Raw genomic sequence first — 23,747 nt, 5'->3', positions numbered from 1 at the left:
GAAAAACTCGTGCCTGTGGCTTCCGTGCACAGAAGGGAGGAACTCCTTCCTCGCTCTTTTAGTAGCACTCGAGTAAAATTTAAGTTTCTTTTACCTCGTGGAGTCTGTGTGGAGCTGTGGCAGTGCTAGAAGCCAGTCTTTTCTTACTTTCTGGAAGATCCTGCTCAGTTGTTGCTCACTAAGCATCTGGCGGAGTAATGGCAGACAAAACGGAACTTAACTCAATCAGGCCAGCCGGAGCATGCATTACGTCATTCCTTTCAAATTCTCCCCCAAAAAATTCTGGTGCCGGACCGGCACTGCAACTTTCAAGTGACAATTTAGCGCTGTTAGCGGTACTTGCAATGAATATGTCAGGGCACATTGTACACATCATTACAGGCGGCAGTTTACCCAGCCCACGCTTCGCCACCGGCTGCGACGCCTCTCATCGTCTCCGATGGGGTCCCGATCCCTGGCAGCAGTTTGCCTAGCCCACGCTTCGCCGCCAGCCTCTCATCTACTCCTGGAGGTCCTGGTCCTCGGCAGTGTTCCCGGCTGCGGCTTCTGGCTCCCAACGCGGTTCTCTGTGACCGTTTCTCTGCTTCTCCACTCTTTGATGGCTTTTGGGGAGGAGGAGTTTCTGGACCCATTCCTGTTTCTGCTGAGTGCAGTTCCGCTTCCGTTCCTGTTTCCGCTGGGTGCAGTTCCACTCCGTTCCCATTTCTGCTGGGTGCAGTTCCGACCTCATTCCCATTTTTGCTAGGTGCAGTTCCAACCCTGTTCCGTCCCGTCCACTAGTGTGCAGTTCCGCTCCTGTCCTGTCCCCGTCTGAGTCTGAGTCTGGTTTCGGTCCCCATCTGAGTCTGTGTCTGGTTTCCGTCCCGTCCTGTCTGCCCCCCTCTTCTGCCTGGGATGGTTTCCTCGTTGTGCGCCAGGAGGCACACATTAGGAGGGGGGTACTGTCACGCCCTGTAGCCCTGCGGCCATATGGGGTTGTTCGGGGCCCGCTTTGTCCTTGGTTCTTGCCCTGCCTCACCTGTGTGTCTCTGCTCCTCATGTGCTCCTTCCTCGTTAGCTCCCTAATGTGCCTCACGTGTCCATCCTATTTAAGTCCAGTTCCCCTGGTATGTCTTGTCGGCTCCTTGTGGGTCTGTCTGCGTGCTTCCGAGTTTGTGAGTGTGTTTGTGAGTGACATTCTATTTCATAGTAACAGCATTGACGTGCGGATGTTGATTCAAAGGTCAAAGGTCCGTAGGATGCCCCCGCGGAAGCGCTGCGCACGGAGTTTCTGATCGCCTCCAATTTAACTTATCTGTCTGCCGCACACAATGCGCACGGGCACGCCGCGGCTCGCACTCTGCAGCGCGCCCGCTCCGCTTCCTTCTATTTTTCACGCGATCCGCGAGCGCCGAGAGCGCCATTTGTTATGTTTAAAATGCTCTTTAAATGTGAAAACCGAGAGCAGCCGGATCCAGTCGAGTGCAGTCGACGTCTGACCAGCGCGGAGAGCGCAGGCAGCAGATACGTCTCCAATACCAACAGCCAAGTGCCGGCGCCGAGACGTTCCTGGCGTTCCGGTGTCATGCCAAAAAGTGATTCCCTGCCAGAAAGTGATTTCCAGTCCGTGGAATCAGCTTATGGCAAGGAAAATAAGATGATTTTGACATTGTAATGTCCCTTTACACATTTTTCAAGTGGTATAAAGTATTGGTTGTGCTCAAATGTTGTAAATGTGACTCTGCCGTGTTATATTAAATCATTTTGGGGCAAAATATCCCTCTATATACAATACCAGAGGCATGAATCAGTTTGTGGCAGGTGAAGTAAGCTGATTTTGACATTGTAACGTCCCTTTATTCAACTTTCAAACTGTACAAAGCACTGCTTGGGATAACATTTTTCTGTTGAGTGATCTAGTGATTTTGGTGCAAAAAAAACAAAAAAATAACACAGAACACCTTGGTGACACATATCTTTATTAGCGTAACTACAAGCCAGAGTAAAATCGCCAACTCGCGATCTTTTTCATAGGGATTATCAGATTAGCATTGTTTTACCATTAGCATCATTTGACAGCGATATAAGGCTGGACGTACAGGAGGCTATCAAACGCAAACACAAATAAACATCATTCGATGATTATATACAAACTTGTTTGAGCTCGATGAAGACAGCCGCAGAGCCACAGAAGCTTCGCTTTTCAGCTGTCCGCAGACCGGAAATCACGTTCTGGCAGGGAATCACTTTTTGGCACGACACCGGCACTCGTTGCAGCACTCCACTGTGTCTACTCCCCCCTCCCTCCGTCTTGTAAACAGTCACACTGCCCCCCACCCCCCACCCCCACCCCCACAGTCAGCGCACACACAAACTTTTACTTTCAACAAAGTTTTACTTTCTACAACAAACTACGGCCAACATATACATTATTTCAGCCATAAAATGAAGAAGCAGAAGAAAAACCACCTGTGATGACAGTGACGTGCGCCATGAGGGAATTACGACCTTATAGCGGGGCCATGTGTTGTTGTTGTTCTCAATCGTGTAGGAGTGTTAAAGATGAAAAAAGAACAATGGGAAGTGGGACCCGCGATGAAACTTCAAACAGATTAAAAAAAAAAAAAAAAAAAAAAAAATATATATATATATATATATATATATATATATATATATATATATATATATATATATATATATATATATAATTTATTTTGTTAGTTTTGTCAGTATTATGTATATATGTTATTGTAGAGGAGGGGCGTGGTTTGCTCTCGGCTGCAGGAGAGAAGGAGGCGGGGAAGCTGCTCAGGGAGCCGGTGTCCAAGGTGCAGCAGGTGCTGGCAATTGATCTGATTACTCTCTCCTGCTTGAAGTGGTGTGCTGGACCGGGCGGAGAGGGGAGAGTGGAGCAGAGCTGAACGGAGCAGCAGACTGGAGAGGACGCGCACGCAAGCCTGGAAAGGCTGAAGACCGGAGCGACCCGGATCGAGGTCTGCACGGTGTGGCGGCGGCGGCGGCTAGAGAAGCCCGCCGAATTGAGGGGTGGGGATTGGGCCCACTGCTTGGACAATAAACAAAGCTCAAACTCACTGGCTGTGGTTCCGCCCGTGTCTAGCCGACCCGCGGTGGCACTAGTGTGCCACAGTTATATTGTGATTAAAACATATTATGACTCAAATTCCTTATTTCGAGTTTTTGTACGACGGCAACAATGACCGAAGCGGAACCCCCCCCCCCCCAAGGGGCCAGTCCTAGGGGAAACACTGCACACACACACGGAGAGATGGCGAGACGGCGACAGAGAGAGGCACCGCACGCCACAGCGCTCCGCTCCGATCACACCCCGATCACAATGTTGTTTTCTTATATATGGTGTTCTTATTGTTGTTGGTGACTGATTTGAGCTGTGGTGCAGGTCTGCGCTCTCTGAGTGCCAATTTCTAGTTTAAATTTGATTTATATGCTTCATATGAAGAAATATCAATATTATGCAGAATTTAGTTCAGCCTGTTGGACTGGCCCTCCACAATATCTTCAGTATTAAAAAATTGCCCCCCCCCCCCCCCCCCCCCCCCCCCCCCCCCCCCCACCCTTGCTCTAAAATGTATGAGAAGAGAAACCTCCAGGCAATTACTGATTGCCAAAATTGACCCACCCTGCCCCTTTATTGACCTTAATATTAATTGGCTGGTCCAGCAGGTTAAATTTAAAGTTCACATTTATTGTGTGTCAAGCAGCACCAGTCCATGAAGTGTTTCACCCAGCTGGGCTCTATTGGCCGCTGTGTGGGCGGAGAACAGGTGGAGGGAGGGGAAGCCAAGCAGGAGGGAAGGCTGGGACTGTGAGATGGGGCGGAGAACAGAAAGCTCTCAGGTTGAAGGAGTAGTGTGGAAAGTAGGACTGGGAGTTTGACTCTGTGAGCACATGACAACAAAGGAGGCTGAAAGAGAGGAAGAATGAAGGAGACGATTGGATTGAACTGATAGAAGATGCAGTGAAATCAGATGTGTCAAAACAAAATATCAGCTTTCACCTCAGGAGATCTGCAGCTCAAAGTTCTCGGAATACAGCAGAGGAAGACGTGCCTGGACAGAGAGATACACTGTGACTGAGGAGGCTTGCACTTACTTCCATAGAAGAGGAGAAACTTCAGTCAACTAGGAGGAGGACGACAAGAAGGCGTCCAGAGACTGAAGAAAGGCAAGAGGCAAAGATTCACACTCTTGAATGAGTGTGAGGTACTGCCAGGGAAAGCTGTTTAAGGAGGAGGTGGTGGAGTGTCTGAGAAAGCAGATATTGAGTCAGTGTTAGAAAGACGGGACAGAGAGCCATGAGGCTACACATCCGAAAGCTGCTCCTCTCTCTGCTCACCATCTTCTTCTTGGGGAAGCTGCTGACCAGTGTTACCTGGTACAAGACCAACAGCCAGTAAGTCTGTCACCAGCAAACATACACCTGAGATTTATTTATTTATTTATTTATTTATTTATTTATTTTTAATTCTAAGCACGAAACCTTTGTAAGGACATGGGGAACTGATTGTGCAGCCTGTTGAAATGAAAAAGACAATTTGAGCTTATTTTTTGTTTGTCAAACAACAAAAATACCACACATGAGGTTGCAGAAGAAAGAAAGACACCCGTATATTATTTTGCTTGCTGTGAACATCACTTCATTCATTTGACTTCAAAGATTACTGTCAGTTGTGATAAACTGGCTAAAGTGGGTTAATAGATATAGTTCTTAAATAATTCCCAGTCAGTGGATTAGATCCATGTTTTTCCTATGATGATGTTAACGATGATGATGGTGTGATTGATAAAAGATGGTACAATTAAACTGTGATGCTCCCATAAAATTTTTTGATTTGAAATGAAGACATCAAAGCAGAACAGTCTTTTCTTCATATTATTTTTTTTTAAATGAAACATGAGAGGATGTTCAAACTCAAGAGGAACAATTCTCCCAACACACACATGTCAAACTGAATCACTTGCAACTGCAGAAACTGCAGCATGTCATCCCACAGATAACACACATCACGACACCACAACTGTCTGATGGCCGTTCATGCACATTAAGATCTCAGTGTCTGTTTTCTAGTGATTTGGGGCACCATCAAAAAAAGGAGGTGGAACAGAAAACTGGCACCGACGACTCTGCGAGACACGAGGCTCCTGCACACATGTGGTTTATATTTTACTCTTCTCATGCTTTTATACCCTCTGTTCAATGTACAATGTCATCAGATATGGAGTCATATTTTGATAGTGAGAGTGAGTCATCACTACGGTCACATGACTGCATCACTGGATTAATTCTCTTTCTGAAAACTGTAACGTGTATTTTTTTAGTTTAGGTTGCTTTAATGCAAATGTGGAAATTAAAACATGAGAAAAACTCATATTAGTGCAGTCAAGTTGTATGTTTTAGTAATACTACTTTGCCCATGCTGAGTAAGCCATAAATTTGATTTATAATCTAAATTTTTAATGTGCATTTTGACCCAAGAGGTTAATTGTTTTGACAGAAATTTCAACACGTATTGTTTATACAACTGAGCAGAAAAGCTCCTTGTTTCAATATAGAAACTTGAAATATTTTATCAAAATAAATTAAATGTCTGCTCTGAAATGTACAATGAAACATCATTAAAAGTAATATTCTGAGTAGTTAGAAGAGTGCTTTGAACTTTAGTAGAGGAATTACACACAAAAAGAAAATACAGTGGAAAAGTTAAGTTTTATTATAATTTTATTTAGACAGAGACACTTAGACATATCTGAGATTTATTTAACACTATTTAAACACTCACTACCTTATTCAATTCTATCATCAAGAGACATTTATTGAAAAAAAACTTACACATAGAAAATATTCAATCTTTACTGCAGTTTAAGTTTTTAAGCTGCTTTAAACTTTTTCAGTTCATGTGTAACAAAGCACATGTTTTTCTAATGATTTAGACTAGGGCTGTCAAATGATTAAAATTTTTAATCAGATTAATCACAGCTTACAAATTAATTAATCATGATTAATCACAAATAATAGCAATTTTCAACTATGTCTGAAATATACCTTTTTTCCTGTATTGCATTAACGAAAAAAACAACAGGACATGATTATATATATTTAACACGTGATGTGTTTTTCATTTAAAGGCTCCAAATAAAATAAATATTCAAATATTCAGCTTACAAATTAATTAATCATGATTAATCACAAATAACAGCAATTTCCAACTATGTCTGAAATATACCTTTTTTCCTGTATTGCATTAACAAAAAAAACAACAGGACATGATTATATATTGAAAAAAAAACTTACACATGGAAAAGGTTCAATCTTTACTTCAGTTGACGTTTTAAATCTGCTTTAAACTTTTTCAGTTCATGTGTAACAAAGCAAATGTTTTTCTAATGATTTAGACTAGGGCTGTCAAATGATTAAAATTTTTAATCAGATTAATCACAGCTTACAAATTAATTAATCATGATTAATCACAAATAGTAGCAATTTTCAACTATGTCTGAAATATACCCTTTTTTCCTGTATTGCATTAACAAAAAATCAACAGGACATGATTATATATATTTAACACGATGTGTTTTTTATTTAAAGGCTCCAAATAAAATAAATATTCAAAAAACTAAAACATGCACACCATAACATAATGTGTGTGTGTGTGCAGCGCTCCCTCTGCAGTCCCTCTAAAGTTGGCTTTTGGCAGGAGTTACATTTTTAGGTCTGTAACAAATGTAGTACCACAAGAAAAGTAAAACTAACAGATACCACACTTTTTTCTTGCACAATTAAACAGGGCATTCTTAGCCAGTGTTCCTTTTTGTGTGGAAAATAGAAAACTGCTTCAACATTTTTTTTAATCACACAAGTAGACTCCATGGGGCCAGCCGGCTTATCTCCCTCCATATTGCTTTCTTCTTCTGTTTTGATAAATGAATTCACGCCAGGCCTCCTCGGCCTCCTGTCTGCTGCCCGTCCATGCTTCACATGTCCGCGTGGGTGCGCGTTGGTCCGCGTGACGTAAACATTGTCATGAATTCCTGTCCGCTAGGGTCCGCGGACCAGCCAGATTGTAGTATGGGGGAGAAAGCGTGTGCGCATCGGTGGTGCGCGGACACTCCAAAGCGGACGCGGAAACGCGTACATGTGAAGCATGGACGAGCCGAGGCTGAGGTGAGGCTTCTTCTTCTTCTTCTTCGCTTGCTGGCAGCTTGCATTCCATGCGGGTTCACTACCGCCACCCGCTGGTAGAGGTGAGGCTTGTCATGATGCGCATGTGTTAAACTGCGTGAAAAATTTTAATGAGATTGATTACATAAATTAATTAACGCAATTAACGCATTATTTTTGAAAGCCCTTATTTAGACCAATTGCAGTAACATGCTCTAGTTTTATGTACTGAACACTTCAACACTGACATTTTTATTCTAAGCTGATGCTGATTGATAAATCAGCCCAAATGCAAAAGAAAAAAACAAAAAAAAAAAACTCTGTGTTTAAAAATGAACATTTTATTTTCTCTGCCTGTTTCACATCTGAGCTGTCTCATGATGCCACAGTGTGAAATCTCACCGACGACCTCCTCGGAAGAAAAATGCTCCAGTGTCTTCACAGCAGTGTAAAAACAGCAGGTGAGAGCAACCATGATCAACACAGCTTCCCTCCCTGATCAAACTAAATCCTGTGAGAACTTCGGAGGTTAAACACCTGACTGTGTGTGAATGTGTCTCTTAAACAGCAAACTCATCACCGACATAACAAAACGTTATGCTCAACCCTGGAAGAGGCAGAGAGGGAATTACCAGAGGTTCAGGTGAGGACAATGCCTTTATAGCAATCTATACATATTACACACACACACACACACACACACACACACACACACACACACACACACACACACACACACAGATCCTCTGTCATTCTTTGTTACCTTGTCTTTTTTTTCACATAATCTATTTGACTTTCATTGCCAATGATGTTCATTTACCTGTTTGTGTTGAGAAATGCAAAAATCTGCAAAAAAACAACAAACGGCAACAAAAACGTTTTATGTACAAACAGCTACTGAGCAGTAACACAATCTCAGCACTTCTTAACTATAATCATTCAGTTTCGTCACCATGTCTACACTAAAGAAACATATCAGTGTAACACTTTACTTTCTGTTACTCATGATCTGGATTCACAGATCAAAGATTCATTATGTACACAGAAGGCCTATTTCTCTCAAGTGTTCTTTTGAAATGTATATAAATCTTTTATAGTTAGCACTTCTTTTCAGTTTTATCACGTCATCAGTGTCATAGATTTTGAGGGAGCGTGCAATTGGCATGCCGACTGCAGCAATGTCTTTTTTTCCATGATTTGAACCTTCATTTATTTACTTTCAGCCAGCTCCAAAAGATTGTAAAACTATGAAGCATTCTGCAATTCTCACACATTCTCGAACTGTCACTGCTGCCACAGCATTTACATAAATATCTTTTCTCAGTTGTTCAACACGTGTGGACCACAGAGACACATGCAGAGAGACAGATGGACAACTCAGGGAAGAATCACACGTAACCTCAAGGTCAAGACACAGTCAGGTTAAAAATTAGCTGCAACTTTTTCGCGGGAGAGTTACCATTGAGTCAAACCATATATCACAGAATCTACGGCTTTCATGTCTCACATCACATGTGAGCTCAGAATTAAAAAAAAAGAAAAAGGTTAACTTGATCTTAGGGAAGCAATAGTTTTAAACAATCATCAGAAAAGTTACGATTTAACAGCGGTGGAGAGGGACGACCATGTGACCTGGTGAAAAGGACAGTTGACGGTAAGAGGCCATAAATCCTGATAACAGGCTCATTTATAATCGTGACGAGGCAGTTAACCCATTTTTATTGTTGAGATTAGATACCAGCCCCCTACTGGATTCCTGCATGGGCTTTAATATGTGATCAAAGAGGATGCAGACAACTCTGAGTCACTCAGTCATGGGACCTGGCTCACTGTCTGTGATTCAGCTCTCGTTTTCTCACTGCACCACCTTTTTCAGAAGACCGTCTGGTATTGTGGTCACGACATCACACATTCTAAAACTATTAAATATTCCAAAACTATTGAATATTTGCTCCTGTTTGGTTGGAACCAAACAGGAGCACATCAGACTCCACCCATTTCCTCAAGTGAGTCCACCTGTAAGACTTGGTGAAATAGGTGGAGTCCCGTGTGCTCTTGCTTGTTTGGAACAAAAACCAACAGCCACAGCGACTCATTCTGGACTGGTGTGAGGAACACTGCGATACATGAATGACACCTGTAAAGTATCAGAACGTGAGAAATTCTATTATTTGCAGATGACTCAATATTGTATGAACTGGTGAAGATTTATAACAACTTTTGGATTTAATCACTTTACAGTTAAAAAAAATATATTATGGTTTAATAAAGACAAGTTATCTCTGAATTTCTGTAAAATAAAATTCATAATTTTTGGAAAATATGGAATCATTTCATTTAAATGTACTGATAAAGGATGTAAATATAAAAAGAGTGAATCATAAGAAATTCCTAGGAGTAAAAATTGATGAAAAAAATGTGCTGGAAACCTAACATAAAACAAAATGAAAACTATGGGGGGGGGGGGGGGGGGCGTACAAGACATAATTCATTCTGGCCCTCTCACACACATATATTCTCCGTTCACATACACACACACACACACACATACATATATATATATATATATATATATATATATATATATATATATATATATATGTATGTATATACATTCTTCTTGCACATACATATAGCCATAACAATCAGCCACAAGATGGACCTCCATACTCATCCACTGTTACTGCAATCAAAATCTTTCAAATTCATGGATTTTATGGTGTTCAAAAAAAAATAAAATTATAAAAAAAAACAAAGAATAGCTTCATAATGGAAAAACTGACGCATAGCCTGAGATTATAAGAAACACAGCTGGAAGATAAACGGGTGAAATGGATATTTTTCAGGACAAAGCGGCAGACAGTTCGTTTCGTTTCGTTTCGTTTAGTTTATTTGGGCATATCACATAGCAAACATATCAACAAGAATATGCAAAACCATTCAATGAAAGCCCAAAAGGAGTAGGCTGAAGCAGAAGCTTATCAGTGCCTGCCCCTTCCCATATCTCATAATTATATCACTGAGGGTCACATGGCAGTGTTGTTGTATTTATACATATATATGAATATATGAATATGGGTGTGTTATGTAGTACAAGATTCATATCCTGGCATGCCTGGACATGAGCTGCATCATTAACCATACATAATCATTATTCATCATTATTCAAACCAATCAAACAATATTTCATATTATTACAGTATACTCATACTATGTCTGACAGTATTATTATATTTTGTGTGTTCATTATCTATACCCAGGCCCATGCACCCTAACACGTGCATGTGCCTGTTTATGAGCGTGTGTGTTATGTCGTACAGTATTCACATCCAGTATTGTTTGTCTGGCATAGTTATCAAAACTACGGCGCATATACAGTTTTTTGAATTGATGTATAGTTGAAAGGTCAACTGATACAGAAGAAGCTGACCCCAAAGATTTGCAAAATACAATGCACCTCCCAAGAGGATTTTACTGTTAATGTTGTGTTGAAATGAAAAAAAAAAAGATGGGAAAAAAACAATTCTCAAACATTCTAAAACTATGAGGCTATAAGAGGCATTTCATATGCTGTGCCAATATGTATGCATGTTGTTACCATTTCAAAACAGGTTCACACAGGTCTCGGTCCACAAAGTCACAGAAAGTTTTCATTTATAATATATAAATATTACTCATTGTTGTTGTGGAGCAGCGCTGACTCCGCCCACAACACAGAGGTGAATTGCAAAGTCCTGGAAAATGACACAGGTTTTGTAATTTTGGCTAGAATAACCATTATCTCAATTCAACACTCCTGAGAACACTTTAAAAAAGCTACAAAAGAGGACTGGAGTGGAACTTTAAAGATCAACTCCATAACATGTCATAAGTTCATGTAAGTTTTAGCCAAACAGACTGAAAACCACAAGACTTTTAAATAGCACAGTCTCTTGTGCAGAAGTTGAGAAGATATGCATCCAAACAACACACCTTCATGATGCCTGTATTGTGTTTGTATCCAGCTCTCTGCTGAGCAGCAAGTGCCACGGGGCTGAAAATGCCATTGTTACTCAGAAAAACACTCCGCTGGGATCGCAGATTGTCTACAGCGGGGAACCAAAGAGGACCATCAAAGTGACACCAAAGTGGTTCGGTACCTTTCCAAAGGTAAGACTTCTTTTTCTTTGCTGTCGTATCGTGAAACAAGAATAATATTATTAGTGGGTAAACTATGACTATGCAGCGCAAATTATTTTCGGAAGCCAAAGACTGCGGCCCGCCCAGTGATGGGTGAGCAGGAAGGAGTCGCCCAAAACCCGAAGCTAAGCTAACAACTAGTGGCTAAGCCCTGAATGACTCGCCCCACTTACACCTTTTCTAAAAATAAAAGAAGCATTTCTTACCTGTGTACCTCTCCAAAGAGGAGTACACCATTTTAATTAGTGCTGTGTCCAAAGTCTTGTGTGGACACGGGAAGCGTTGTTTCTTTAAGTATTGGTGTCAAACTTCATAATCTGGAATACATTACAGCTTTTGCATGGTATGGTAACGGATAAAATCTGTGCACAATCCCGGTGACGTACATTCGCTTTCTGCCAGTTATTGTCAAGGTAGTTTCCGGTCCACTGCCTGCTCCATTCATTACGACGGCCATATGAATTAACATCAACACATGAATGCTGTTACTATGCACTATAATGTCAAGGATGCTTTTAAGTTTAAGACAACGGTGGGTGGCTCTACTGAGTGCTGTCACATGCAACTTAATGCCGCATCTGCAAACCTTGGTTTGCTGAGTTAGATCATCATACTCAATTGCTTTATACTCATAAGGTCTCTTTGGTAGAGGAAATTCATTTACAATATAGCAGCCAGACCCTCTTTCTGATTGCTTCAATGCTGGACAGGACAAAGGAAAAATAATTAAAAATCCTGCTGGCATTTCAAATCAAGAGTCCAATCAGTACCTTTATTCATCACAATCACAATTATACACAGTATGACATAATTTCTTCCTGGCCTTTGTCCTGGATGATCTGTTTGAATTCTTCATGTTTTTGAAGAGCAGTTTTCTGCTCCTCTGTGGTAAAGTACACTGTTCTGCAGGGTTTCTCCTTGACTGTGATTGGTCAGATGTTGCAAACACTACCTCTTTTTTGTGTGCTGATCAAGATAAGAAAGACCTGGGGTCCACTTAACAAAGCAGGTTGAGCAAATGCTCAACAAAGAGTCTGACCCTGAGCTGTGTGTTAATCTACTGAGATTGGAATCTCTGAAATTTCAGTTTCAGAAAGGCTGATTTGAATAAGTTAGACCAACTCTAAATAGTTTCATCTGGAGTTAAGCACGTGACCCACAACTTCAAAAAGATAGCATAAATGTAGCCCCATTTGGACAAGTCACCATGGCAACGGAGAAGCGAAGGGAGGCTCCAGCTGCAAAAAAGAGGGAGAACATTTCTCTGAACTCTTCCTCTCCATGTGAGTCCTCCTGCACAGAATGGACACAGCCCATTTGCAGAACTTCCGTTTTATTGGTGTCTCTGACACTGCTAAACATAAATGCTGGAGAACCCTTCAAAGCCGCTCTCCAACCAAGTCACCTGAGCGTCTGCTGTCATCCTTGTTGGGCCTCGTTCCTCCTAGAGCCACCCCCTTTTAAACCCCTGCCAGCTACTAGAGAGAGGAAGAAGTAATGATTGATCACCAAGCCAAGCACCAGTTACTGATCGACAGGGCGATTGCACAAGACTGTAAGACCAGAAACACCAACCTGTGCACTGCCTGGATTGATTTCAGGAAAACCTATGACTCAATGCTGTACACATGGATACTAGAATGCGTGAAACTGTGCAACATCAACAGAGAACTGACAACCTTCCTGGAAAACTCAATAAGGCTATGGAAGAAAACTCTGGATTCAGTCAGATCATCACCAAGAGTGGATTCAGGTACCGATTCCACAGTGGAACAATTGTCAGCCACCTCTTCTGCATGGATGACATCAAACTGTATGCCAAGAGTGAGCGAGACATCGACTCCCTCATTCACCTCACTATACAGCAATGACATCAGCATGCCATTCGGACTTGATAAGTGTGGGCGGATGATATCAAAGAAAGGGAAGATGATCACTACTGAACTACCTGAAGGCAAATCAGAGATGTGGAAGACAGCTACAAATGTCTGGGGATACCACAGGCAAATGGCAACCAGGATGAAGCAGCCTGTAGGTCAGCCACACCCAAATACCTCCAGAGGGTGAGACAGGTCCTGAACATGTCCTGAATGGCAAGAATAAAATCCAGGCCATTAGCATGTATGCCCAACCAGTAATCGGATACCCAGCTGGTGTAATATCTTGGCCACTGGAAAAACATACCAGTGGCTGCATTGGGAAGCAAGCTACCCATATAAAGACAAGAAAACTCCTCACACTGCACGGAGGGTTCCACCAGGAGTCCAGAGTCCTGAGGCTGTACACAAAGCGAAGTGAGGTCGAAGTGAGGCCGAGGACTGGTGCTGACTGTGCAAGGAAGCCCCTGAAACAGTACAGCACATCACAGCAGGGTGCAAAATGCTGGCAGGAAAGGCGTACATAGAAACCCATAACCAGGTTGTGAGCAGCGTCACCCTAGCCTGGCACGCCAGACTGTCTCTCCATGCTCAGGGATACATGGGGAAACAGTCTGGTACCGCGGCAATTGAATCTAACTTCTGCCCGGCAAACTTCTTGCCGGGCCAATCACAGCCCACGAGAGGCGGGAGTTAGCGATACGTCATATTATACCCCCCTCAAAACAATCATGGTGGCTGCCGCAACACAGCGAGGTTTTATCACGGCTCTGTCTGAAGTTTTGAACGAACTGAATTTGGCGCTGAAACCACAGCAAGAATCTGCTCTGAAGGCTTTTCTTTCCAACCCCCAAATTCCACGGCGCTGGTGATTCACTTCAGGTCGCCACTTCTAAACAGCGCGGCACTGCACTGCCGGTGTGCGTTGACTTCAGGAACAAGACGCGACGCATCGCTTAAGCGTCCAGCGGAATATGGGGGTAAAACGGACGTAAAACTCCATGCCATGATCCCATGTTTTGGACTACAAAACTACTACAACGGAGCGCTGTGTACATCGCATTGTCGTTGTGTCACAGCCTTGTTTCTTGGATTGGTTCTCGCCGCTCAGTAGTCTCGCCTCTCGTCAGCCTGTCTGAAATGATGCCCCAATGGCGCGGTATCAGACTGTATTGTGTGTAACACAAAGTCAGTGTGGCATGCCAGGCTGGCGTCACCCTAGTATGTTCATCCTACATCATACGACAGGCCTCTGGTGTTGTGTGACAGTAAGAGGACTGATTTCAGGCACAACGGAAAGACGTCAGGGCAGGGAACGGCAATCAAACATGACAAGTTGAAATCAAGGAGCCTGAACACAAAACATGAACCCTGACGTTTGGTTCGGTAGAGGACACATTAATTTAAAACAAAACAAAACAAAATAAAACAAAAAAAAAGAGGTTCCGGGTTGTGTTGCAATGGAGTAAGACGTGGTTCGAGGAGCTCTGCCTAAAGCTTCAGCTTTTCCCTCACCTGTCAGACATTAAATGCGCTCTTCATAGTATTTTAAGAGAATCGACACTTGAAAAAAGATATGACTAAACCGGGCAAAGGAAAGAAGCAAGAGAAAAGCACCGGCGATGATGAAAATTGCCAGAGCCCCCCCGGGCTAGCAAGTAGCTTGGAGGCTAGCGCTGTTGCGGCTAGCCACTCTGCCTCTATAGAAGACAATAACCACGCTGAGTAATACGGTTGACAAAAGGCTCGCCAAATTGAATAGCTCCGTCACAGGTTTATCCGAGGTTCACGAACGCCTGTCTTCAACCGAAGCGGCCATTGAGACACATGAAAGGCGAATTGAAGATCTGGAGCGGTGCCATGCTAGCCTAGCCTCCCTGTGTAAACAACAGCAGGCTCGTTTTCGCAGGCAAAACCTACGCATCGTCGGAATAAAAGAAAAGTCAGAAGACGGTAAGCCGACCGAATTTGTGGGGAAGCTTCTGCCACAACTGCTGGGTGAGGATCACTTCGACCAGCCGGTGAAAATCGACCGGGTGCACCGGACATCAGCGCCACTGCAGGAGGGTAAATCAAGAGCGATCATCGTTCGGCTCCATTATTACCAAGTAAAAGAGTTGGTGCTAAGGCTCGCCAGAGAAAAAGCTCCGCTTCAATAGGCTTCAGTCTTTCCCTACCTCACTTCAGCCACGATAAAGAAGCGACAGATGTTTCAACAGGTTCGAAAGAAGTGCAGAGCCAAAAACATCAGACGTGGATTTCGACATCTTGCAAGGTTTATTGTCACGGTGAATAACGACACACGCACATTCGATGCCCCCGAGGCAGCTGCGTTTTCGAAACTCGCAGTAAAGGACTGAGACACTACAACAGGCTGAACTGATGAACGAACAATCCTAAGTGAGCTGTATTGATCATCATTTATCCAGATGTTCAAATGCAGAAATCTTTACTAACAGTTATAAGTCCACACATTTCCATCCACCATGTGGTGAGGACTGTTTGGTTTACATTTGTTTACAGCATGTTTAATTTGTGAAGCTGGGCATCTCCTTTGTTTTGGGAGTTAGAAGGGTAGTTTTCTACTGGTATGTGCCTTTTTCAGGTCACTGGTTTTAGTTTTAACTGTAAAGACTGGGGTATGGAAGTGCTGCTCCAAGTTTTTCTTTTTATTTCTAGGGTATGTTCTTTAGGGTGTTTTACTCAGCACATCCTTGTTACCTTGACATGTTTATCCTCAGCCTCATCCATGCAGCCAAATCCTTATGTTAGTAAATATTTGTGTTGAACAACTCAAACATGAACAGTTATGGGGAAATTAAAATAGTCAGCTGGAATGTTCGAGGTGTAAACACTCCTCTTAAAAGGGGGAAAGTATATGCACATTTGAGAGCACTTAAAGCTCAGGGGCGGCTGGTATAAATGGGCTAGTAGGGCTAAGCCCTCCCAGCACAAAAAGACAGCTAACACAAAAAAGAAGAGATTTTTTTTTTTTTAAATAACTTACAACAGATTGTTTTAAGTTCAGGTGAAACCAAAGGTAGCAACAGCACCAATCAGTCAAAAGGAAAACATAGAATATCCCTAAATTGGCTGATTTTTTTTTACAGCCCCAGCAGATACATTCATTTAGTTCTTGTAAGTGATTGACAGGTGTCATGTCCCGCCCCCCGTGGTTTACTGAGCATTTTGGACTAACTTCAGTTAGCCCACAGGCCACTGACTTTTGACTAACAGCAGTGAGTTAACACAGCGGGGCTGCTATTGGTGCCAGAGTTGAGAAGGGGGGAGAAAAAGTTCAGCTATGGCGGCGTCAGCATGAACCAGGTGGATTATTTGCTTTGATTGAATGCACTTGCCATTCTGTCTATCGAGAGGGACTTCATCCAAAAGTTACCGGACTTCAACGACATGGTGATTAACCTGTTTGCATCCCAGAAAGGCATTGATGTGAGCTTCTTTTCAAATAAGGTAGGCCCATGTCGACCTGTTAAAGGACTGTGACGCCTTGTTTTTGCTGAGTGAAGGCGTGTTTGGCTACATGTCACCAAACAGCTGTAATAAGACAGTTGCTGCAGGCTATCTGTGGGCAGTCGTTGAAGTTGGATTATAACACGTTTGTAGTGCGTAAATCCATATGTGTGTGCTCGTTAGAGAGAGAGAGGGACAGAGAGAGAGAGAGAGCGCACTATAAAGTATAGTGTACCTGTAATTGATGCAACCGTGTATCATAGGCGATGTTGCTTTTGCAACTCTGTTTACTATTTAATCTGTATTATGCAAGCATTTGTTAGCCTCCCCAACAAATTTCACCACTAGCCGATGAAATCCATTCTTAGAGGCCTCGTAATGTCGTACGAGGAAGCTGAAAAGGAAAAGTCTACAGCAAGGCTAACGAGTATTGATGACCAAATAACAAAATTGGAAGCCTCTTATATAGGTAATCACAAAATAAAACTGCTTCATAAAATTACAGCTTTATGATACGAATAGAACTCTATAATTTCCAAGAATGTCTCTAAGCTTCTTCTACAGGTGAAACAAAAACATTTTGAACTTGGCAAGAAGCCACATAGGCTCCTTGCGCGCCAGTTAAGACAGCCACAGGCCTCTCGGGCTATACATCGTATCAAATCTGAACATGCGGCCTGACTCACAGATCCTGATAAAAATTAATGAACGCTTTGTGAACCAAACTATGAAGTTATAAATAAGTTCTTTGAAAAATTACTGTTACCCAACTTGCCAGAGGATTTAGTAGAATTACTGGACAGCAGTGGCAGACTGTGCATTTCACACTAAGGCCCTCAGAACAGATCCGCCTGAACCAATCCACCTCTCAATAACTATTTTATGTCTATAAAAAAGAATCTTATATGCAGATATGCACATAAAGAGTTGTTGCACAGCAGATAGATACTTGTGCAGCCAGAATAAATGCCTTTGCTGAAGTGCACAATTCTCCTACTACATCTGCGCACATACAATGAGCATCAACAACTTAATAAAACAGCAATATTATTTAGGAAAAGAGGAACATTTTACTCACCAAAATCCTGATTATTTGTAGACAAAATCCATCCTCCTTTCCTTCCTCAAAAAGAGTTCAATTGCTCCGTTATATAGATTATCCGTGCGTTTCAGTTCCATAAAGCCAGGGCTGAAAGTCAAGCTTGTCCTGTGGTATTTCTGGGTAAGTTTTATTTCTCTTCAGGTCTTCTTCTTCTTCTTTGGAATAATTGAGGTAGGCGACCAACAACTTAGGTGCATACCGCCACCTACTGTATCTCTTGGTGAATGTAAATCAGAAGGCCTGGATATGCTGTTGTTAGTGTACGCTAGCTAGAAGGCGCTGAGTCGCCAACTCGAAATCTGATTGGTTGAAGCAACTGTCTGTTTGACGCTTCACTTTACTTTACTGCGCTATCAGGAACGAACTTTGAAGGCCTCGGGCAGATTTCTTTGACCCTAGCAACAGATGATGCCTGAAATCTGATTTGTTAAATGATTTAATATGAAAAAAAACATGTCTGGAAGCAGCGCAACCACGGGAAAACTATGAAAGGAACTGGGACATACCGTTTGGAATCATTTATGAATTATTTATGGACAAAATATAATTTACATCAGTCTGTAATTCAGATACTTTTTGGGCCAGCAGAGAAGGCTTTGCAGGCCCTGACGGCCCACCACTGCTCAATATTAGCTCAGAAGAGATCAAAAAAAGTAATATCCTCCTTCCCAAGCAGTAAGGCCCCTGGTCCCAATGGGTACAGTGCTGAATTCTTTAAAGGTGCATTAAGGAGTTTACACGTTTTATGCGAAACAACAGACCCTGCAGGCCTTGGGCATAACTGCAGCTTAGTGAAACACTCGTGTCTGTGGCTTCCATCCATGTACGTGCAAGGAAGAGGGGAACTCCTTCCTCGCTCTTTTAGTAGCGCTCGAGTAAAATTTAAGTTTCTTTTGCCTGCGTGGGGTCTGTGCTGGAGTTGTGGCAGTGCTAGAAGCCGGTCTTCTCTTACTTTCTGGAAGATCCATTCTCAATACTGCTCAGTTGTTGCTGCTGAGCATCTGGCGGAGTAATGGCGGACAAAACGAAACTTAAGGAGATCAGGTCAGCGGGAGCGTGCATTACGTCACATCATCTCAAATTCTCCCCAAAAAAGTTCTGGTGCCGGACCGGCACTGCAACTTTCAAGTGACAATTTAATGCTGTTAGAGGTACTTACAATGAATATGTCAGGGCACATTGTACACATCATTGAATATTTGTAACATATTTATGATGGAAAATAAGTATTTTTAAAGCTGAAAAACTCCTTAATGCACCTTTAAGGTCTTTGAACCGAAACTATACTGTCCTTTGCTTCTGCGCATGTTCAACTATTCTAAATTGACCTCAAAGCTGCCTGACACCTTATACAAAGCAAATGTATCTCTGATTCCTAGACCAGGTCGTGACCCCGACTTGGTTTCGTCATATCGCCCAATCTCTGTGCTACCAATTGAAACAAAAATTATGGGCAAAGTGTTGGCTAATAGATTGAAGGGATGCATATGTTCAATCATACACCTGGATCAAACAGGCTTTATGCCTGGTAGACATATGTATTTTAACCTACGGCACCTTTTCAATATACTGTACACTAATCATACAGAAGAAGCAGTAGTTATCTCCTTAGACGCACAACAGGCATTTGATCAAGTTGAATGGCCATTTATGCTAGTTACCCTCAAGAAATTTGGATTCGGATACTCCTTCATAAAATGGATTGAAATTATTTACTCCTTTCCTACTGCCTCACTGATCACGAATCAAAACATCTCCTCCCCATTTCGAATTTGCAGAGGAACCTGCTAACGTTGTCCTCTGTCACCATTTGTGTTTGCAATAATTAAAGAACCATTAGCGGCTAGTATAAGGCAACATTCTCAAATCTCCCCCATTGACCTATACGGCTATAAAACCTTTTTGTCTTTATATGCTGATGACATTCTGCTTTATATTTCAAAGCCAAAAAGGTCCTTACCTCCGTTATTGGCGCTATTTAATAACTTTAGTTCCTTTTCTGGTTTTTCAATTAACTGGGACAAAAGTGTATTAATGCCGTTGAAGGAAATGGACACCACCTTTCTACAATCAGTCCCCTTTAAGAAGTCCTTTGAGAATTTCACATATCTAGGAATGATTGTAACAAAAAACCAAATGACCTTCTACAAGTGAGTTGGAAAGTTAAGATTCAGCAACTTAAACATGACATTGATTTTTGGAAGACACTCCCACTATCCCTGGTGGGAAAAGTGAATGCCATAAAAATGGCAGTTTTACCACGTTTTCTTCATCTGTTTCAGTCAGTTCCATGCCATATTGCTTGCTCCCTCTTTGAACAATTAGACTCAATACTTACATCCTTTATTTGGAATTATAAAGCCGTTAGAATATCGAAGAAACATTTGTCTGAAACAAAAGTGGAAGGTGGCTTCTCCGTCAGCCCATCTGTCCATTATATCGTGGTGGAAAAAGGGCCCCTTATCCTCTTCCGAATGTTGCCCAACATGGTTAATTATGGAAAGGGGGCTCTGTAAGAAGACTTCACTGACTGCTCTTCTGAACAGCCCCACAGCAGCTAACAATTCTTTGTTTGATGCTAATTATGTCGTTGGGTGCACTTTGAAAATGTGGAAACAAATCAATTCGTACATTAAAGCCCCTAAAGTTTATTTAGATGCCCCGCTCTATCAAAATCATTCTTTTGTGCCTGGCATTAATGATAAAGCTTTTTCTACTTGGAATCAGTAGGGACTTTGTTCCATGGGGGATCTTTATATTGATGGGAAATTTGCTTTATTCGCACAGCTTTGTGCCATTTATAATACTCTCACTTGTAAATTTTTCAAATACCTGCAAATTTGCGATTACGTCAGAAAACATATACCCAATTATGAAACTTTAAGTAAGCATCAAGCGCTGGAAGCAATAAATTCCTTTAACCCAGTTAACTCTGGAGCGGTTTCCCATTTCTATCGAATCCTACATGGTGTAGCTCCAACATCTGCCTCTGAGCGTAAGTAAACTTGGGCTGATGAGCTAAATTTGACTATCACCGACGAAATCTGGGGCGAATGTTTAAGAAGTATACATGATTGCTCTGTGAATGTAAGACATAATCTCATCCAGTTTAAAACACTGCATAGAATATATTACTCCAACGAAAAGCTGCAGAGTTTTTTTCCCTGAAGTCTCTCCCCTTTGTAACAGATGTAAATCATCTGTAAGTAATTTAACACATTCTTTCTGGTCATGTCACAAATTGTCTTCATATTGGGAAAAGATCGTTCAATGTTTTTCTGAGGCATTTGGGAAATCCTGGAAGCCTGATCCTCTTGTCGCTATTTTGGGAGCCTCTAGCGGTTTAACATCAGCCAACCTTTATGAAAAGAAAGCTGTTTTGTTTGGTATGGTGGTTGCAAAAAAAAAATGATTTTGAGAATATGGAAGATGGACGTTGTGCCCACCTATGACCTATAGCTGGGAGAGATGGCAAACACTACATCTGGAGAGACAAGACTCTATAGTGATGGCAAGGGAGATGTTTGATAAAATGTAGGAACTTCTGTTGAAGTTTCTTTCTGGTAATAATGTGATGATGTAATTTTATGTTGCTGCTCAGCTTTTGTTAATTTGTGCACTTTTCCACCCTTTTTTGTATTGCTTGAATGAGGTTGAGTCTTTTTTGAAATATGTTACTCTTCTTACCTGATCTATGTTTTTATTTTTTTGGGGAGGGGGTTTTATGTTCTGTTTTTTTCTGTTTTTTTGTTCCTGTTTTTGAAAGAAAATTAATAAAAATATATTTAGAAAAAAAAACAAACAAAAAAAACCCTGAATTGCTGGTGGGACTGATCTGTATTTGTAAGACTGTTCTTGACCCAGACTGGGAGGTCTGGAATCAGTTTCATTTCACGGCTGTGGAATTGTCATAAATCTGCAATTATTGGCAAAAAGAATCATCTAATTAAAACTAGAAATATGAATCTTGTTTATATAAACAAGGCTAATGCAGCTGTATGTTGAGACATCATCACAATTCGAAGTTTATGATGTTTTACACACTGTGCAAATGTTGCTGATGTCTTTGATTCCAGGAGCATCCTTTCTCCAATAAGAAATTCGACACTTGCTCCGTGGTGGGGAACGGTGGGATCCTGATCAACAGCAACTGTGGAAAACAAATCGATTCATCTCAGTTTGTAATCAGGTGAGAGAGCAAAGGATTGAACTGAACTACTTTCAGTAGAAAGTTCATGTAAGGATTTGCGGGTCTTCTCTGCTTGTTCAGGTGCAACCTCGCACCTTTGGACCGTGAATTGGAGAAAGATGTCGGTAAGAAGACCAGCCTTGTGACAGCAAACCCAAGCATCTTCGTCCTGAAGTGAGTTGGAGAGTGAATCTTTGTCTCCTTCAGTAAAACACTTTCAGTCTCATCTCCTCGCATAAGCTTATGTTTTTTTGGGTTTTTTTTTTGCAGGTTTCATGCTCTCAGAAGTCGCCGTCGTCAGTTTGTGGACAGTCTGCGCCGCTTTAAAGACTCCATGCTGCTCATGCCAACCTTCTCCTATGGGTTGAACACTCATCTGTGTCAGCGGGCCATCCAAGCCATCAAAGACCTCAGTAGTCCCATTAGACCGGTCTCTTTTAACCCCCAGTATCTGAGGAGTCTTTCGGCTCACTGGCGCTCCCAGGGCCTGAGGGAAGCCCGGCTCAGCACGGGCTTTATGATGGTTAATCTGGCGCTGGAACTGTGCAACAGCGTGGATCTGTACGGATTCTGGCCTTTCAGTGTCCACCCTCAGGACTGCCACCACCTGACGAACCACTACTACGATAACATGCCGGTTCGAAAGAGACTTCACGCCATGCCAGCCGAGTTCGACCGCCTGCTGAAGCTGCACAGTCAGGGCATCCTCAGGATTCACCTGGGAGATTGTGGGCAGTGAAGGGCAAGGGCTCGGCGATAACGAGATCAAGATATGTGTTGCGATATAACTTTTTAATAGATTGCATTTGTGCATGCTTTGACAAACAATACGAACAGCCAGTGATTATGTGTGTCGCACTGTGCTGCACCAGTCATGAGGCTGAGTGTCGCGAATTTAATCATTGGCCTTCCGCACCTCCAATGTTTGACAGAGAAAAGACAAATTAAAAAAAAATAAAACAAAAACAAACCTGAAACAATTATACATTGTTACATGTCATGCTTAACTTTGAGAGAAAATACACATTTAAATAAAAATTAGGCTTCTGATATGTTCAAATCTCACAACAGAGTAACAAGAATCCTTCAAAACTGAAAAGCAGGTCTCAAAGGAAAAAAAAAGTAGTGAATAGCTGACTCCACCTTTCAGCAGCCACAGTGTTTGCACTGTGATTTTGTGACTTTTATATATGTATTTATTCTAGAGGTGTCCCCGACTAAGAATTTCTATAGTCGAATCTGATTCGTCCGATTCTGCCAATAGTCGACTGATAGTCGAATCTATCATCTTGTTTGACGGAGCCGGGGGAGCGGGGGGGGGGGCTGCAGAGCGTGCCTACATGGGGAATCGGAGCAGCGCAGCACAATGCAGAGGGTGCTCACACAGCACACGGAGCGTCGGGGCGCCTATACCCACAGCCGGCCCTGATTGCACTAATAATAATAAAAAATACAAATAATTAAGAAAAAAAAAAACAGCGCAGGCAGGTAAAACAACACTTATTTTTTTCCTACACACTGAAACACAGACTGGAACAAAGTGTCGGTGACTCTAAACATCAAACAAATGAAGTATAGTTCAAATGACCAGAACCAAACCCTCTTCTAACAAACGGGCTAAAGCATGTTATTTATTTGTATCTATAATCTCTGCAGATAAGCTCACATTTTTTGGCTAAACAGTTTCTCACATTATCTGCTCAAATTAAATGAAAGGCTTAATTGCACTGTGTTGGTCCGTTTCGCAGCGCAA

General features: G+C 42.1%; 1 protein-coding gene across 1 annotated transcript; it reads left to right on the top strand.

Annotated features, from left to right (window-relative positions):
* The first annotated feature begins 4,125 nt into the window (after positions 1-4,125).
* LOC115387590 (alpha-2,8-sialyltransferase 8F-like) lies at positions 4,126-23,259 on the top strand. Its single transcript, XM_030090366.1, has 7 exons — positions 4,126-4,410; positions 7,566-7,637; positions 7,745-7,819; positions 11,181-11,325; positions 21,882-21,994; positions 22,076-22,168; positions 22,265-23,259. Exons 1-7 carry the CDS (start codon positions 4,313-4,315, stop codon positions 22,731-22,733), a joined length of 1,065 nt encoding a protein of 354 aa, XP_029946226.1. The 5' UTR covers positions 4,126-4,312; the 3' UTR covers positions 22,734-23,259.
* The last annotated feature ends 488 nt before the right edge of the window (positions 23,260-23,747 follow it).

This window comes from Salarias fasciatus, chromosome 4 (assembly GCF_902148845.1).
Source record: "Salarias fasciatus chromosome 4, fSalaFa1.1, whole genome shotgun sequence".
NCBI classification, from domain to species: Eukaryota; Metazoa; Chordata; class Actinopteri; order Blenniiformes; family Blenniidae; genus Salarias; species Salarias fasciatus.
The sequence above is the reverse complement of the archived record's forward strand: the minus strand, read 5'-3'. Positions and strand labels throughout refer to the sequence as shown.